At 43.8% G+C, this 18,627-nt stretch overlaps 1 protein-coding gene across 1 annotated transcript; it reads right to left on the bottom strand.

Annotated features, from left to right (window-relative positions):
* Positions 1–8,973: 8,973 nt before the first annotated feature.
* Positions 8,974–9,998, bottom strand: LOC138249427 (olfactory receptor 51G2-like). The gene has a single exon (XM_069203385.1). The coding sequence runs from the start codon at positions 9,973–9,975 to the stop codon at positions 8,974–8,976; it is 1,002 nt and encodes a 333-aa protein (XP_069059486.1). The 5' UTR covers positions 9,976–9,998.
* Positions 9,999–18,627: the final 8,629 nt, after the last annotated feature.

The following is an 18,627-nucleotide window of genomic DNA, read 5'->3' as shown; positions in this document are numbered from 1 at the left end:
CACCATTGTTGGATGGCGCCAGGCCACGAAATAGATCTCATGCTTTGAGAAGAACATTGTGGGGATCACCCTACAGATAGGTGATATGAGCTTTCTAAGTAGAATTATCAGTGAACAGACTAACACAGTGTTTACCGGAGCTTGCATCCCAGCAATCTTGCTGACCAACACGGAGCACAACAGGCTTCATTCAGTTCATACAGGCACCAGATATGAACAGTCCTAAGGAGAATTGTTCCCTGACTGCCCTGTTGTAGGGGACGTTGATGGTGGAAACCATGAAACCTGGGGAGACCATAAAAAATTTCCTAGACAGGATGAGAGACCAGAACAAGAGACAGGACAGCTATGGACAGATTTTGGCCCTCCGGTTGTCTTTTTTATAATATCCACAAGAAGGGCCTACCCACCAAAATAGAAAGCGGTTTTGACAGCATAGTAGGGCTAGACACAAAATCCTGGGGGGAGGTAAAAGAGCACATATTGCATTTCCACAAAAGGAAACAGGAGCTGGCCCAGAGGGAGAAAACTAATTTGATCCAACATAAGCTGAGGAAGGCCTTCCTTGAGAGGGTCACATTGGCTGCAAGCACGCAAATGGCACCAGTTATGACGGGAGCTCCACTGCAGAACCCCTGAGGGTTTCAAGATAGCTACAATGACAGGAAAAAGAATATTCAGCCATAGGGAAGTCAGTCCACTGCTGGGCCACCACAACAGGAGTCAGGTAGTTGGACCGATGCATGCCATCAGCAACCACATACAGTGAACCCAGGTCAAAAAGGACTTGAGCCACAGGCGTGGTAAGGAGGGGTAGATATTTGGGGAAGCAATGCCTTCACGCAGACGCAGAACCCAAATGTGCAGTAAGCTTTAGTACCCCCAATACAAAGCATACATTTCACACCCACTTTAAAATTCACACAGGAAAACTCAAAGAAAAACAAGAGAATATCAGGGATTCAAATCCTTTACATGCATTTGGGGGAAAAACTCAGGGGTGCTGTGTGGCTGTTGACCGGCTATCCTCACTAGAGTGGGTTGCTGTGTGGCTGTCCATCGCGTATCATCACTAGACCTTGCCATTTTGGGTACCAGCTAGAGCCTAATCCCCACTCAGATGCTGATCTCCCAGGGTGGGGTGGTTGGCCACACCCCAAAGGGTGGGCAGTCTGCAAGGGGGATGCAGGACAGCTCCCCAAACATTTCTTAAAAGCAGGCACCCCAGGTCCTCACACCCATCAAGCCAAAGTTGGGTCCATTCCAATTACCAAGAAGAAAGGTCCCCATTCTCGGGAACCTGGCCAGGACTGAAATGTCTTTGTCATGTAGTCCCAGCAGAAATAGAGCCCCCAGAAATGTAATGGGCTCCAACCAAATGGAGGCCCCCTTATTGTTCCAAAACGAAGCTGTTCTCCAGTTTCGGGAGCCAGGTTTCCCATGTGCTTGGGGTAGCAAAGGACCCATAGTCCTCACAGCACACCCATGTTCCAACAAACTGTGAAGCAGTGTGTGGTGTCGAGCCAGAAGTTGGGAGTTTCATTGGAACATCTAGCACTAACAGTCAGTTCCCAGGCTTGCTCCAGACTCTCCATGCAGTGAGGTCTTGGCATCCTCCTTTCCCCTCTGAGCTTCCCAATAGCATTCGGTAATGGTAGGCCGAAGAAAGACATTGTCTGAGGGAAAGGGGGGTGCAAGAAAAGGGAGTCCAAAATACCCATTACAGCTCCAAACAGTATAGATTGTAAAGATATGCTTAACCCCAAAGCAGGTCTAGAAATTGGGCAACATGCAAGGCATCAAACACCATTTGAAGGGAGCAAAAATCCCATTCTCAAACTCCACAAATCAAAGGCACATGGGGCCGTGGAAGAACTATCGGACAACTCTCGGACCCCTCCAGTTCATGGCATTAAAGATCAAAGGTCTTGGGAAATGCCCAAAACCCAAGCAAAGAAGCCCAAAGCTAGCCCAAAGGATGCCTCAAGATAAGGGTGTAGTCAGGACACCTGGCACCATGTTGGAGGGTTACATTGCATGCCATAAGCCAGGACAAGAGGGGTATACATGTGACCTTTGTTATTGCCTACCCATGTTCAGTGCGACTCACCTCCCCTCTTACATCCCCTATGCACATGTATGCCAGAAACTTGGACCACGCTGATGACACTCCAATTCGCACAGTAGAGCCCTGAAGGGCTGGCAACACCAGCAGAGAACCACCTAAAAGTTACATTTACCCTAATGCAGGAGAGTCACCCCGCAAAGCATACCATTCAGATGTACACTTGGTCAAGCACGGAGAGGGGGGAGACCCAACAACACATAAAAATTAAAAGTGTTCATAAAATATAACCCATAATTGGTGACATGCAAAGATGTAATGTTCTTTTCTTTTATGACAACCAAACCTAGCTCTTGCCCAAAAGGTCTGTGGTCAAGCCATTGTGTTTACTACCTTTACAGTGGACTATTGCTTTCTCATTCGATGCACCAGTACCCCGAGCAGGATCAAGAGCCACAAACTGCTCCAAAGATCATTCCACATCTAATAGTATCAAGAGTCACAAACCACCCACATGGACCTTCCACATCGTTACCCCCAATGGGATCCTGAACCACAACTTGCTCCAGAGACAAATTTTTTAATGTTTTTTTCCACTCAGAAACTCCTATCACCAAGAAGATTATGGACATCTGAGCTGAAATCATTTTAGGTCTATAATGTTTAATATGTTATGTGTTTTTCTGTTTTTATATATTGTCTGTTTGCTGGGGAGAATACTGCATCCATATCATTGCAAAGAACAGCCTAGTCCGATAAAGTCTATTCCAAAAATATCACCACGCTTGCATAGGGACCTCTCTCAGGTCACCTTTAACCGCAGTGCACCCAACACTAGCATCCCACAGCCACTACACAGTGTTCTTTTACACAACACAAGGTATCAGCGCATGACCACCGTGGGCTCCAAAACATCAGCTGGGTCATTTTATGTCTGTTTGCTGATACCACATGCTGTAGAAACAGATAGACTTTACTTATCCCAAGTGGTAGCACCTGAAGAAAGCTAATTGCCTTTTCCATCCGTACCTGTGTAGAATTGGGGCAAAACTATGACATAATAGGGTACAGCTCCTGAGGGTAGTAGTAAATTTGACCCACGATGAGACCAGTCCTACCATACTGTACCTTCTCACTGAGCATAGCGACATCCAAATTGAGCTAGACAGGATGCGCAGGAAGGGAGCTTTACGGGAAGACACTGCTTGGCCCTGAGATTTTCACGAGAAGAGATTCTTGGAGGTAGCTAAACCACCTAAACAGTGCACAAACATGTCCACTCCCACTTCCATCTGTGCTCCAAAGTGGCCCTTAACATGCCTGGGGCTCTATCATTAACAACAAATGAACCCCACATATGGAATTTCAGTGCAGGGCCATCCACCTCTATAATATGAGGGAAATGGGTCTCATAGGGGAGGGTTAAAAAACAACGTAGATACCACATGTCAGGAGATCTGGGACACTAAGATAGACAGGTACACGTGGATAGAAGGGAAAGTGCAAACCCTAATTGTATGGAAAATTCAGGTTGAATTCTTTATGTTTCAGATGCAAACAACCCATTCCGCTGGATATGAATAAGAATAGTGGCACAAGACTGCACATTAAAGACATACAATGGGGCACCTTCATGATGATGGACACCTACTGGCAGTGCAACGAGTTTGCTTATACCCAGCTTGTTCCTTGATCGCGTGCCTCTGCTCCCTCATGACCATACACACCTCAACCCTTGTCATCTCCTGAGAAGATCTGTCTGAACTGTACCAGCACCCACTAAGGAAGAAGATGACTCTGTTGCATCAGGTTCAAGAGGAAAACAAAGCTGATTATTTTGGCTGTGCTCAATACTAGGGCATTCCTGAGAAATGTAGACTGTTCACTGACACCCAAGTATCGATGGGAGGGTCCATACCCTCCTTCACCTTGCAGACTAAACCAAACACCGCTGGTTGCAAATAACCCAGTGAGAAATGCTTAAAATGATGAACAATACTGAACTCAGCCTTAGAGCCATCGGCCTGGTGGTGATGCAACAGCGATATGTGCTGGACTTTATGACTGCAATGGAGGGTGGAGTTTGAAAGACATGTGTGAAGAGGGAGAAGCCCCTGAGAAGAAAAGGTTCACAAACTGTTTCTCCTGGCTCACCTGTTGGGTGACCAGCCTGTGCACATCATTGTTGGACATTTTAATTTTGTTACTGCTGTTGTGTGGTTTCCTACAGTTCGGAGATTCCTGCTGTAAAAACGCAGTCCCCAGGTTAATGACTGACAGGTCCCAGGTGTGGTAACACTTAGCCCACAGCAAAACGCACGAACAGGAAAAACTTTAATCCGATCTCACTGATAGGCAGCAACACCTCAATGGTCCCTGGAGATTGGCCCCAATAAAACACACATGGCAAGAAGGATGCATGAATTCACAAAAACAACATAAAGAAGTTAGTACACTTAGCTAATCAGGACACAGTACATACAGCACGAGCAACGACCACACACCCCTCAGACGGGACATCGGGACACGTACTTGCTGGCCCAGATTGTGTCCACGCCTGGTCAAGGCCCAACTGCATTCCCTATCTGGAAGTATATTTATGAACCCATGACAACTGTTTACATTTTTTACCAAGAGAAGAATGCATCTTATGGTTTTATTGCACTCAGAGAAATGTATAAAAACTTGCTTCAATCTGATGTACAACAAGAAACAGTCCTCCTTCCCTGGTTCTGTAACTATTCCCCCGGCCGTAATGTTTAATTAAACAAACCGCCTCTGTTTTTTGTTTTTTAAGGTAAATTCTCATTCAAGGAACACCAGTATTGATGCTGAGCAGCATCCAACCGATGATGAAGTCTTCCTGGGCATGGACTTTGCCCACTCAAAGCTTCCTTACAGACAACGCATCAACAACCTCTTTTTCTCCCAAATGTTTTATAATTCAGAATTAAAACTTTCTACCAGAACAAACATGGTCCCTGTATCCAATATGTTTTTTTTTTTCCGGTCATCCTTAACTTTCACACAGCTCACCACTATCAGATGTTATCAGTTGGTGTTTTGTGCTTTTATGCACTTTTTTTTCCAAAGTTTAAAAATTGTTATCTCCAGGTCCACGTATTGGCTTTATTGACCTGGCCATAAAGGTCCCAGTGGCCCCATTCTATTCACTCCTGCATAGCGGGGCTGGTTTGATTGAACATGTTTACCCTCGCTGATCCTGGTTTCCAGTTCTTGTCTGATTGTGGTGCAAAAGCACAGGCAGGTCAGATGTGGAGTGGTGAAGACTGCTGAGTCCTAACGTGAAAAAGGTCTCCATAAACTCAAGGAAGAATTAGCGACACTAAAAGAAAAGCATGCCATCACAATGAAACATAAATTAACTATACACAGAATTAGACCGCTGTATTGCATTTCAGTGAGGCAACTGGCACAAGAGTGTATCCCATACATAAAAGTATTAGTTGCCATGAATTTTTAAATTCTGTAAAATTTCATATCTGGGGGGGGGTGGGGGGGGGGGGGGGGGTCACAAATGTTTATACTAAAGTACTTTCAATCCAACTAAATTATTAATTAAATTGTATTCAGGCCCAGATTTCTAGTCTGTTTGCGCTGAATTAGAGTCATTTTTGTTTACGCTAATTCAGCGCAAACTTAACTCCATATTTATATTTTGATGCTAGACTAGTCTAGCATCCAAATAATGGAGTTAAAGTCATTTTTGGGATGTGTGAACCCACCTTGCATCAATGAGATGCAGGGTGTGCATTCCCATCCAAAAAATGACCCTAGCACCTTATTTATCCTCCTGTGCAAAAATGTTGCATGGGAGGAAGACGAGCCTAAATAATGGCGCTAAGCCTGCTTAGCACCATTATTTAACGCCTGGGTCAGGGCAAGCGTTAGAGGACCTGTGGACCCATTTCCATGGTCAAACACCATGGAAAGAGCCCACATGTGCCCTCCCCAAGCCCCAGGAACACCCCCACCCACACCAGAGGGACACCAGAAGATGGGGGACCCCATCCCAGGTAAGTAGAGTTAAGTTTTCTTTTTTTTAAAGTGCCACTGGGGGCACTGAAATGGGCCCTCTTAAATGGCACTGGGTGCAATGGCTATGCCCAGGGGCCCTTGCACCCTTGATGGTGGTGGGCATGACTCCTGTCTTTTATAAGATAGTAGTCATGTGGTATGGATGGTTTTGCAGCAAGAAATGATGCTAGGCTGGTCAGAGTCATTTTTTTTTTTTACTCTGACCAGCCTAAGGCCATTTTTTGGTGCCAAACCCCTCCTCCCATACCGCCAGCCAACCCGGCAAACGCCATTTTCCAAGATGGTATCCCACCCTTTGTGCTGGATTGTGCCATTCCATAAATGTGGTGCCAGACTGGTGTCCTGGAATGGCGCAAGCTGGCGCTATACTTTGTGACACAAAACTGAAAATGTGCAAACCAATTTTACAAATAAATTTGCATTTTTAAATACAAGTTATTGTCAATGACTTTCAATTAATCATCTTTCCTTTGACTCTAAAATTAACCAAGTGCTCTCTAATGGAGTGCAGAAAATGCCATTTTTGTTTCATTTTGTTCATATTCAATGCCATCAGAGTGGAAGGGATACCAATATTTCCTGTGAGCTTCTTGGGGTGTTCAGGCTATGAAATATCACACCCTTTGATGTCATCAGAGGTAAACTGCATATGATGTTATCTAGTAATCTGAATGCATTAATTTTGGTTTTGAGTCGAGTAACTTGTACTTGAGGTAAGACCAATTAGTAGGATGGGTAGAATGAGGAAATGCATAAAGAAAATAAATCCCTCATCTTCAAATTTCACCCCACTGATCCAGAAAAAAGTAAATTGTCAATACTGTCATTGTCCAGACAACAGAATGTCCTACCTCCTTCTCATTATGGAGCACAATCCTGATCCATTGAGAGCTCCCTTTTCTGCTTCCTCTGATGGAATCCAGTACGGTTACACTCAGCACTGTGTTGCAGTGGCAGCTGGTGAAGTTTGAAACTGGTGCGGGGTAAATGCCTGCCTGATATTTGGTCACATGAGTGAGTTTGCCTTCTATTTTGAGGGTCTGGAATTTCTCTCCCAAAACTAATTGGAACAGTGCTTTGTGTCCTTTGAGGACATCGAGCACAAATACAAAGGTTCCTGAGCCCGGACGCTTCTACTGCCTCCAAATCAGACACTGGGTTGTACAATCCCATATTAAGGTTGGTGCCACTAGGACTTTCCCAGCATTTCAGAAACCTCTCCAACGCTTTATGTTGACTAATCACCTGGTTTCCCAAGTATAAAACATCCTCAGCACCCAAATGCTTACTTGCAAAGCTCATTTCCAAATGCCCTGTGAAACAGATCTTAATATCTCAACTGTTACAAAGCAATGGCAGGGGATCTTCCTTCGAACTAGTAACTTTGCATGCCGTGCGTGCTTGAGACAGGGAGATTCTGTGCAAGCTTCTATTTTGCTGGCACCCCACACTAACCCAGCTTCACACTGTTGTTCCCTCGCATTCTGACTCCTGCTGGTGGGGCTGTGGGATTCAAGTACCCTCCTACCCATTAGATGGTCCTGCTCTCTTTTTGAGCAGAATCTGGGATAGAATGTGCCTAGCCACCTCCCAGATTCAAGGTCAAGAGGTTGAAAAACTCCCTGGGCTGGCCCTGCTTGGCAGTCCATGGGAGAGCTTCAATCCACTCCACTCTACGGCTGGCAAGCAGATTTTTCATTTCCTACCAGCAGCTAAACACACCATGCTTTCCTTATGGTGAAGTCCATTATGCCTATCTATGATTGTTGGCTTCATAAAGTTTGTCACCTTTTCAGACACAAGAAGCTGACCTATGACCTTGAGGATAAATCCATACTCTTTCTTGAATTGTGGTGACCAGCTAACTATTATTTGAAAAAGGACTTAGCTGGCCAGCCCAAAACGTTGAGAGCCCTTTGACTGCTCGATCCTTCAATGATTCCACAATTTGTTTCCTCCATGTCATCAGTGAACTGATGCTTTCTAAATTTATTTTTATGCAGCTGGATGACCTGGTGCAGGGAGGGGAATTTTGGGGGATGTATGCGACTTGTTAACTGGTAGCTGAGGCCACAGATGCTTATGCTGGTTCACTCTTTTTCTGCTTGCCTTGAAGAAACCACAATAGAAACCTATTACAACAAAAAAGGAACACAATTTTCCAATACTTTTACATTGTGCCTATCAATCATTACCCTCCCCACTATGAATGCTCACACTCCAAGAAAATGTGAAAACACAGTGGCAAGTTAGTTTATTATCCAGTATAATTTTCCTAAAGAGTACCCAAATAGCATTATGTATTGCAGACAGTTAGACAAATCTAGTTATACTATGCCACAAGAAAAATATTCATAGCATTTTTCTTCACTTCATTTTCCCAACTGTCTTCTTCCAAGAGGATTTGCATTCCTTTCTATGTTATAGAATGCATTAGAAAGAGGGAGAGGTGGAAAAGTAAAATGTTACACAAAATTTTGGCACTACTCTTGCAAAAAAAAAAAATGGGTCCCATTGTATTTAATGTTGCCATCAGCTTCACCACATGCATGTGAATGTCTGTATCTGCTCTTCTGTCCTGCCATCTGCTCAAGTTGTTACACTCGTCAAGCTGCTCAATTTTTGTTGTATTCAACCTCCAACAAAATGTGAAGTTTACTGTTCCATTATTTCTTCTTCACCTTCTACAGACCAACGCCCAATTGTTCGGGTAAAATGAGGATCCTATCTCTGTCTTTTTTGGTAGAGTAAAAGACAGGAGTCTGCCTTTTGTAGATCTGAGCTGAAGTATCCACTGTCATAAAAGTAGTTAACTCAATAAACAATTCAATGACTCCCCTATCACATTGCTAATAAGCTGTTTGATGGTTTTGCTGACCAGAAATATCATTACTTTTGGAGTCTTTATCCATGGTCTTCTTCACCCAGACCTTCTTGCCAATGGCATAGCGGATCTGTTTGTTTTTTATGCTGTAAACTATTGGATTCAAAGCTGGTGGTATCACAAGGAAGAACAAACCTATGAGAATAATAAGAAGCGGTGAAGCACTCCTGCCATATCGATGGACCAAGGTTACACCGTAAAGTGGAATGTAAAACAGGAAAACTACGCAGAGGTGGCTCACACAGGTATTCAGCGCTTTCGAGCGCTCTGCTTGTCGTGCCGTACTTAGAACAGTCTTCAGAATCATCACATAGGAAAAGGCAATGAAGACTGAGTCTATGATGTAGGTGGTGAGTACTAAGACCAAGCCATACATACTATTAATGGTCGTATCTGCACATGCAAGCTTCATAACATCAGACTGGTAGCAGAAGGCGTGGGAAAGAGCCTTCTTGTCACAGAACGGAAGCCTGCTTAGGAGCACTGGTATGGGCACATGAATACCTGCACCTCTGATAACTGCAACAAGCCCAACTTTGCCAATGATTGGGTGCATCAGTGAGGCGTATCTCAGTGGGTTGCATATGGCAATGTAGCGGTCATAAGCCATGGCCACCAAAATGGCTGACTCTACTGAGCAGAGACTATGCATGAAGAACAACTGAACCAGGCAGGCATGGAAGTGAATTATTCTATAGTCAAACCAGTATACCCCGAGCACTGTGGGTAAAGTAGAAAGCGCCAAGCCCAGGTCTGTGGTGGAGAGCATACACAGCAACATGTGCATGGGCTCTCTGAGCTGACGGTCTGTCTTTATGGTGAACAAAATGAGGCCATTTCCCAGAACGCATTGTATGTACAAGAAACTCAAAGGGAGAGAAATCCAGATTTTTGCTGCCTCTGCTCCTGGAAAGCCCATCAAGAGGAAAGAGGGAACACTGCTGCTGCTGGAGTTTACAATGGACATGGTCGACGTAGGAGCCAGGTACACAGCACCTATGGTTAAAATATTTGACAGTGCAGTTATTGAGACCGTTCCTTCAATGTGTGAGTGAACAAAACAGTAATCTAGTAGAAAACTAGTTGCTCATACTGGGCTTTTGTGGTGGCTATGATTACGAGAATAGTTTCAAAGCGGAACAATTAGATTATGTATGTAACACTCATACACTTCTACTTAATACACCGGAGTCTATTGTAAAACAATTAGTAAGTGTATAGATTTTCACAGTTTCACCCATTCAAAAGTGCCCAGGAGTGTCCTGGCAAACGTTCTCACATTGTAGATTTACATATATACTTATATTTTCTGTACTTATTATGTGTTTTTCTCTACCTGGTAAACAATTTCACAAAGAGGTATCCCTTTGCAAAAACTGAACAAATAATTGTATTTAGGTTACATTGTGGATCTAACTGCAAAGATATGCCATCTATTTCTTCAAAGTCATTGTGGTTACCAACAAGTTTCCTACTTTTACAATTAGAGACAGACTCCTTACTGGTATTTCATCAATGTGCAACTTCCATGCCAGTGAAATTTTCCGAACATTTTAAGCATCCCACAAGAATCGTTTTATCTAATCTCTTCCTCATTCATATGATACAAAGTCCAACAATAGATATTTGTTTATATTTTCTTTTTTTGAAAACAAGAGCAGAATCTAACAGTCAACATATTTAGTATCAAACGGGGGAACTTCTTCAGGTCACAATGCATCTACATACATCATTAGTCTTAGACCACATTTAAAAGTAATCATTCACCTACTGTTGTCTGTTGTCTGGATCCCTAATGCTGATTTTTTGTCATAGGTAAACACGAATCATGTGTGTGCACAATGACATGGGCCTGTCTCAACTATTGTGGTCTTGTTTGTGCCGGAGGAGCGCCCAAAGCATTACCCTCTTAGAGATAAAAGGCTATTGTCTTCACCTAGAACTAAGCACAAGCGCAGCGGTGAAAGCATAGCCTGTAGCTAATAGTCCTTTTTACCCTGTGTAACTGGGGTGAAGCCTGCAGGCTCCATCACATTTTAACACCCTCGCTGCCAGGCCTTATCCCCCTCAGGTGCCAAGCCTTTTTTTTGGCTGTGTGGGGCAGTTCGCGCTTAGGTCCTCATAATGTTTGGTCCACATAGGCTACCCACTCCAAATTTGCGTCCTTTTTTGACAACATCCTAGGGATCATAGAGATACCCAGACTTTGTGGGTTTCCCTGAAGGAGACCAAGAAATTAGCCAAAATAAAGCAAAAAGTTCATTTTTTTTCAAAACAATGGGGGAAAAAGGGCTGCAGAAGAAGGCTTGTGTTTTTCCCCCTGAAAAGAGCATCAACAAAGGGCTTGCGGTGCTAAAATCACCAGCTTCCCAGCTTTCAGGAACAGGCAGACTTGAATCAGAAAACCCAATTTTGGGCAATTTACTGAGACATACCCCATTTTTACTATTTTTGTGCTTTCAGTCTCCTTCCAGTTAGTGACAGAAATGGGTGTGAAACCAATGCTGGACCCCAGAAAGCTAAACATTTCTGAAAAGGACACACAATTCTGAATTCAGCAAGGGGTCATTTGTGTAGATCCTACAAGGGTTTGCTACAGAGAATATCAGCTGAAATAAACAACTATTGAAATTGAGGTGGAAAAAAACCAGCCATTTTTCTCCATGTTTTCCTCTGTAACTTTTTCCTGCAATGTCAGATTTTTGAAAGCAATATACTGTGACGTCTGCTGGATGCTTCTGGTTGCAGGGTTATATAAGGCGTCTAGGTTCATCAAGAACCCTAGGTACCCAGAGCCAATAAATGAGCTGCACCTTGCAATGGGTTTTCATTCTATATTGGGTATACAGCAATTCATTTGCCGAAATATAAAGAGTGAAAAATAGGTATCAATGTAACCTTTGTATTTCCAAAATGGGAACAGGATAAGGTGTTGAGAAGCAGTGGTTATTTGTACATCTCTGAGTTCCGGGGTGCCCATACTAGCATATAAATTACAGGGTATTTCTCAAATAGACGTCTTTTTTTACACATTGTCTAACATTTGGCAAAAACACTTGTTTTGCTATTCTGTGTTAACCAAAGTCTCCTGGTAAAAATGGTACCTCACTTGCGTGGGTAGACCTAATGCTCACAACAGGAAATGCAACATGGACACATCACATTTTTACATTGAAATCTGACGTGTTTTTTTGCAAAGGTCTTAGCTGTTGATTTTGGCCTCTAGCTCAGCCGGCACCTAGGGAAACCAACCAAACCTGCGCATTTTTGAAAACTAGACACCTAGGGGAATCAAAGATGGGGTGACTTGTGGGGCTCTCACCAGGTTCTGTTACCCAGAATCCTTTGCGAACCTCAAAGATTGGCCAAACACTTTTTACTCACATTTCGGTGACAGAAAGTTCTGGAATCTGAGAGGTACCACAAATTTCACCCAGCGTTCCCCCAAGTTTCCTGAAAAAAATGGTATCTCACTTTTGTGAGTAGGCCTAGCGCCCGTGACAGGAAATGCCCCAAAACACAACATTTTCCCAAAGAAAACAGACCTGTTTTTTGCAAAGTGCCTAGCTGTGGATTTTGGCCTCTCGCTCAGCCGGCACCTGGGGAAACCTACCAAACCTGCACATTTTTTAAAGATAGACACCTAGAGTAATCCAAGATAGGGTGACTTGTGGGGCTCTCACCAGGTTCTGTTTCCCAGAATCCTTTGCAAACCTCAAAATGTGGCCAAAAAAACACTTTTTTCTCAAATTTCAGTGACAGAAACTTCTGGGATCTAAGAGGAGCCACAAATTTCTTTCCACCCAGCGTTCCCCCAACTCTCCCGATAAAAATAGTACCTCACTTGTGTGGGTAGGCCTAGCACGCACGACAGGGAATGCCCCAAAACACTATCTGGACACACCACAATTTCCCAAAGAAAACAGACCAGTTTTTGGCAAAATGCCGAGCTGTGGATTTTGGCCTCTAGCTCAGCCGGCACCTAGGGAAACCTACCAAACCTGTGCATTTTTAAAACTAGACACCTGGGTGAATCCAATATGGGGTGACCTGTGGGGCTCTCACCAGGTGCTATTACCCAGAATCCTTTGCAAACCTCAAAATGTGGCCAAAAAAACACTTTTTCCTCACCTTTTGGTGACAGAAAGTTCTGGAATCTGAGAAGAGACACACATTTCCTTCAACCCAGCATTCCCCAAAGTATCCTGATAAAAATGGTATCTCATTTGTGTGGGTAGGCCTAGTGCTCACAACCGGAATTGCCCCAAAACACTATCTGGACTCATCAAAATTATCAAATGCAAAACTACCTGTTTTTGTGGGGGCACCTGCTATTTTGGTCCTGGGCTCCACAGCCATCTAGTGAAACCTACCAAATCCGGACATTTCTGCAAACTAGACACCCCAGGGAGTCCAGGGAGGTGCGACTTGTGTGGATCCCCAATGTTTTCTTACCCAGAATCCTCAGCAAACCTCAAATTTGGCTATAAAAATCACATTTTTCTCACATTTCTGTGTGGGATCACCGCAACGGGACACATTTCTACCACCCATCGTACCCCTCAGTCTCCCGGTAAAAATTATACCTCACTTGTGTTAGGTGGGCCAAGTGCCTGTGACAGGGCAGAGCCAAAAACATGTTGACATTGAGGGGGAACCAAAGCGGGTTCAAAAGGGCAGTTTGAAAAAAACATTTTTAGGCTGATAACTGCAGCAGAATTTGTATTGGTGTAGATAAGACAATGCTGGGTGGTAGGAATTTTGTGGATGCCTGCAGATTCCGTAAGGTTCCCTCACAAAAATGTGGAGAAAATGTGTGATTTTCAGCAAAGTTGGAGATTTGCAGGGCATTGTGGGTAAGAAAATGGTGTGGGGTGCATGTGAAGCACACAACCTGGACTCACCCAGATGTTTAGTTTTCAGATGTGTCTAGGTCTTGTGGATTTTTCTCATATATAAAAAACAAACATATATAAAAAACACAAAAGTATACATAAACACAAATATATCCCTGATGTCTTGGGGCAGATCAGCCTAATTATAATAGGCCCATCTGCCCCCAGGGGGTGCAGAAAAGGCCTAAACATATTCTCCTCCCCCCCAGGGAGCGGCTCTTGACCAAGGGGCCGCTCCCCTCATTAAATAATATAAAAAAACAAATTCCCTGGTGTCTAGTGGTTTCTCCTCCCCTTGGGGGCATATGGACCTAATAAAAATAGGCCGATCTGCCCCCGGGGGCAGCAGAAATGGCCTAAAAATAATTTGGCTCCCTGGGAAGTTGCCCTTGCCCACGGGGCCGCTCCCCTCATGTCAATTCCAACCAAAAATAACAACAAAAAATTCCTGGTGTCTAGTGTTTTCTTGGGGGCAGAAATGGCCTTAACTTTAGTTTGCCCCCCCGGGGAGAGACCCATGCCTAGGGGGTCGCTCCCCACACATAAAAAATAAAAATAAATTAAAAAAAATTATCCCTGGTGTCTAGGGTGTTTCTGCCCCCCTGGGGGCCGCTCCCCTCATGTGAATTGCTAGAAGAAAAGAAATGTCCTGTTGTCTGGTGGGCATTTCTGTGGGCATCAGAAATGCTGAGAGAGACATGAATGGAGAGGAAAGGCCTTTCCTCTATTTTCATGCCTTTCTCGGCAACTTCAGTGATCAGAAGAGAAATGCAGAAGAATTTCTCTTCCGATCTGCCCTGGAAGCTGAGCTTCCAGCGTGGAGGGGCAGGCCTCTGATGAGGTCAGCGTGCGATTGCGCGCTGACATCATCAGACACCACTGGGGGGGGGGGGTGTAAGGGGAAGCAATTACCCTTCAGTGGGGGTGCTGAGGCGAGGCTCATTGGGGGAGCACTAGCGCTCCCCCCATGAGTCGGTACCAGGACGTAAGGGTTACATCCTTGGCACCTCAGCGCTGCAGCCAAGGATGTAACCATTACGTCCTTGAGTGTCAAGGGGCTAAAGTCCTGCTGCTGTGTGCTGAAGTCAACCTTGTCCTGCAACAGGTAGATGTGGAGTGCTGCACAGCCCAGGAGTAGTGATGGTGTAGTGCTGAGAAGTACATGGTGGTTAGTGCATGAGTGTATGCATGCTGGCTGGGAATACATTACGTGAGAGATGTAGTGCTGTGCAGTGTGTGCACAGTGGCAGCATGTGTCTGGTATATGTGTGCTTGCGTGAAGTACAATACATGAAGGGTGAAGTGTTGTGCACCTGACACATGGTGATTGTGTGTGCTGGCAGTGTGTATTTTTGCAAATAGCACAACCTGGTACAATACACAAAAGCTACAGCACTGAACAGTGCATGCCGACTGAAAGTGTGTGCTTAATGTATGTGTGTCTGTAATGGCACAGTGCATAGAGGAAACAGTGCTGACCAATAAGTCTGCTGTGAATGTACATTGAGTGCAAATGTGCCTGCAATGGTCTGTCACAAGGAGGACCATGGGTTCCATTTTGGAAAGTCAAGGCCTATCTGGTGAAAAAATGGGTAGAGGAATATCACTGACAGATTGGTAGTTTACTGCTTTCCTGGACGCTGTGTGTTGTGTACAACTGGATTGTTTCCAGTCACAGGAAGTCTCACCCCTGAGCTGCAGTGCATCCTATGACTGGAAAAATAACTATGCTGCCATCTGCCTTTGAAAGTAGAACCCGAGCCATCCTGACCTGGTCTTTTTGGCTCCTTCAAGGTTTTGCAGCACTGGCTTGTCCATGAACGTCAACTGAAGGTTGCAGGGTGACGCAATGGCGACCCTCAGCAACTTGTTGCGACCCCTGGCACTTTGCTTGCATGCATTTAGGCATGCCTCAAAGGCACTCACTAGTTAATCAGAGGTGCCTCCATGTGACTTTGCTCCTTATTTACCATTTGTGTTAGTTATATTGCACAACATATTTTGTATACTACAATGCAGCACTATTTTTACTGCCCAGCCAAAAACAGTAGTAAGTAAGTTTTTAATGTAAAAGTTTGGTGATCTGAGGTCAGTCATCCAGTGATAGAAAAGCAAACAGTTTGTCCATCTACTGGAATCTAAACTTATTATCAGTCTGGATTTGATTTGGGGAGGATGAGAAGGGGGGGGCATGCGCATCATTCCTTAGGAGGTGAACCCAGAGACACATCTATAACCATTGCAACATTAAAAGCATTCAGAACAGCAATGGGTTGGTTTAGGGACTATTCCAACTTCAACAGAAACATGTCCAAAGTATGCAGAGGAACAGACTACTATAGATCACCCAAGCATCAAAATGGTGGAAATTTTCAAAGACATATAAAGCTGACCAGGAACAGGTTTAAAATGTGTTTTAGGAGGGAGGGTAGGTCTACTTTGGTGAACGTTGGCATTTTTTGTCAGTACATAAGGAGGAGCTCACTGTCACAACTTCTACTTGCTCTACAATGAGTATCACATCTCCCTATGGCTTCTCCGACAACAAACGCTAGCGTTCACCAGAGTTGATGCAACACCCCTTGTAGAATGGGCTTGGAGATAAGATACTCACTGGTGGATGGCTATGGAGATGTGATCGGGGTTTACAACACTCACTGCAAAATAGGTAGAAAGACACAATTGGAAGGTATGATACTGTGTAATAGGTATGAGTGTGAAATAAGTTAGATAAAATACTCACTGTAGAAAACGTACAGAGATGTGGTAGGGAGTGGGAGTACTCCTTGTTGAATATTTAGGGACATAGGATTTTGAGATAAAATACCTATTGTCAAATTGGTAGGAAGATAAATAGAGATGGAAGTTCCCAGCAATCACTAGAGAAGAAATAAGGGAATGCAATATAGAGAAGCAGTGTTGATTGCAGAATAGGTAATGATATGTGACGTTTAATCAAAAAAGGTGTATACAAGCAATAAACACAGAGCAATGGGGAAGAGACAGCACACGGGATGTACACCTATGTTAATCTAGAACTTGTGTCCAAGGATCTTCAAATGTAATTGTTTTATATGCTAATTTCAGGGGAAGGTTTTACCTCTTAAAAAAGACATTGTAAATGTTATTTTACATTTGAACATATTAAAAAGAGTAACAAGACATGACATCCTACGTTGTCCTTTAATTTCTTTCCTGTGGACCACTTCACAGACATCTGGGCATCCCAAATTTTACTCATGATTCACTCAAAGTTTTCATTGACAAGATAAAGAGGCTGTGGGTGCAGTCCAAGAAAAAACGATATTCCATGCTCCATAGAAACCAGGGAACCAAAGAAACTGTTGCTGTCCGGTCTGACGAATTTCTCTGCTGAGGGAGAGAGTTTAATGTTTTTAACTATCCATTCAGATTTTCCTTCCGCCTGCCACAGAATTCAGCCTGGAACAGTGAGTCAGCCCTATTTTGTCACTGACTCGCCTCACTGTGAGTGGTGGCATCTTGCTCCTGCACATGTGCACATCCGCCATAAAAGTGCCCCTTTCAAAGTCACAGGCTGTGGGACGATGCGTGCACCTTTTCAACTCATTAGAGAGTCTAAGATCATATGTTTCATCCCAGTATCTCTTGTGCCGCACTTGCAACGCTTTTTAACGCAAAAACGGTGCAAACTTACAAAATGCAATTGTATTTTGCATGTTGGCGCTGATTTTGCATCAAAAAAATGACGCACATGCAGCGCTAAAAAAGTATAAATATGGGTCTTAGTTTTTGTGCATTTTTAAATATTGGCGCATGGCAGAAATTTTTCACCAACATCAGGGAAAAGGGCATGAATGGGCCTATCTTGTAGATGCGGTGCATTCCTGCACTTTTGTTTTGACACAGGGCGGCGTGGCAAGAAAGGTTGTAAATGAGTCCCTGGTTCTTTCCCCATACCATGTTGCCATATTGCATTTGCCGAGCAGTGCATGTGCTTTCCTGCCTCTTCATTTACTTGAGAACAGCCATTATTTCTGTTTCTCTTTGTATGGTCACAGCTTTACACAGTGGCTTTTTTGTAGCGGATGTGTTCTCATGTTACAGACCCTCAAACGGTGTAATCGATGAATATCTTCCAAAGGCAATTCTCTTGTTTTACTGGCCAAAGCCCTAACAGTAAATGTGCAATGGTAAGAAGAATTACCTCAGAGAAATATACAAGACAGCCCTGCCACTGTCCTTTACAACAATGTCACTCTCTTTGGCCACAGCGGTTAAATCCCTTGTAAATAATATAAGATGCCCACTGTGATTGTAGCAGGACAAAGTGACATCACTGTGAGGGACAGTGAGTGTAATAGCATTAAAGGCAAACCGGAAGTAGTTGTTGCGAAGTCTCGTAATTTCTAAATAATTTTCAAAGGAACAGAAAGGATCCTTTGAAGACTGAATGGTCCATGTTATTGGAGAGTGGTAGTTTGGTTTTGCGTAATTTTCTGTAGTACCATGGAATAACTAAGCAAACGATGCAATGGGTAGTTGAAGGTGCTGACTGGCCACTATATATTTAACGATTCTTAAAGTTATTTGTATAGAGGTTTCTTGTCAGTAGTGTCGCACAATTATTAGCACAGATTTAGGAGGGCCTAGCACCCTTCTAACGACACATTAGCGTCAGTTTTTTAATGCTATTGTGGCGTAAGATGGCTGAGAATGCCATGCCATATTTACAAAGTGGCACA

Source organism: Pleurodeles waltl, chromosome 8, assembly GCF_031143425.1.
Source record: "Pleurodeles waltl isolate 20211129_DDA chromosome 8, aPleWal1.hap1.20221129, whole genome shotgun sequence".
Lineage (NCBI taxonomy): Eukaryota > Metazoa > Chordata > Amphibia > Caudata > Salamandridae > Pleurodeles > Pleurodeles waltl.
This window is presented reverse-complemented; position numbering and strand designations above follow the sequence as displayed.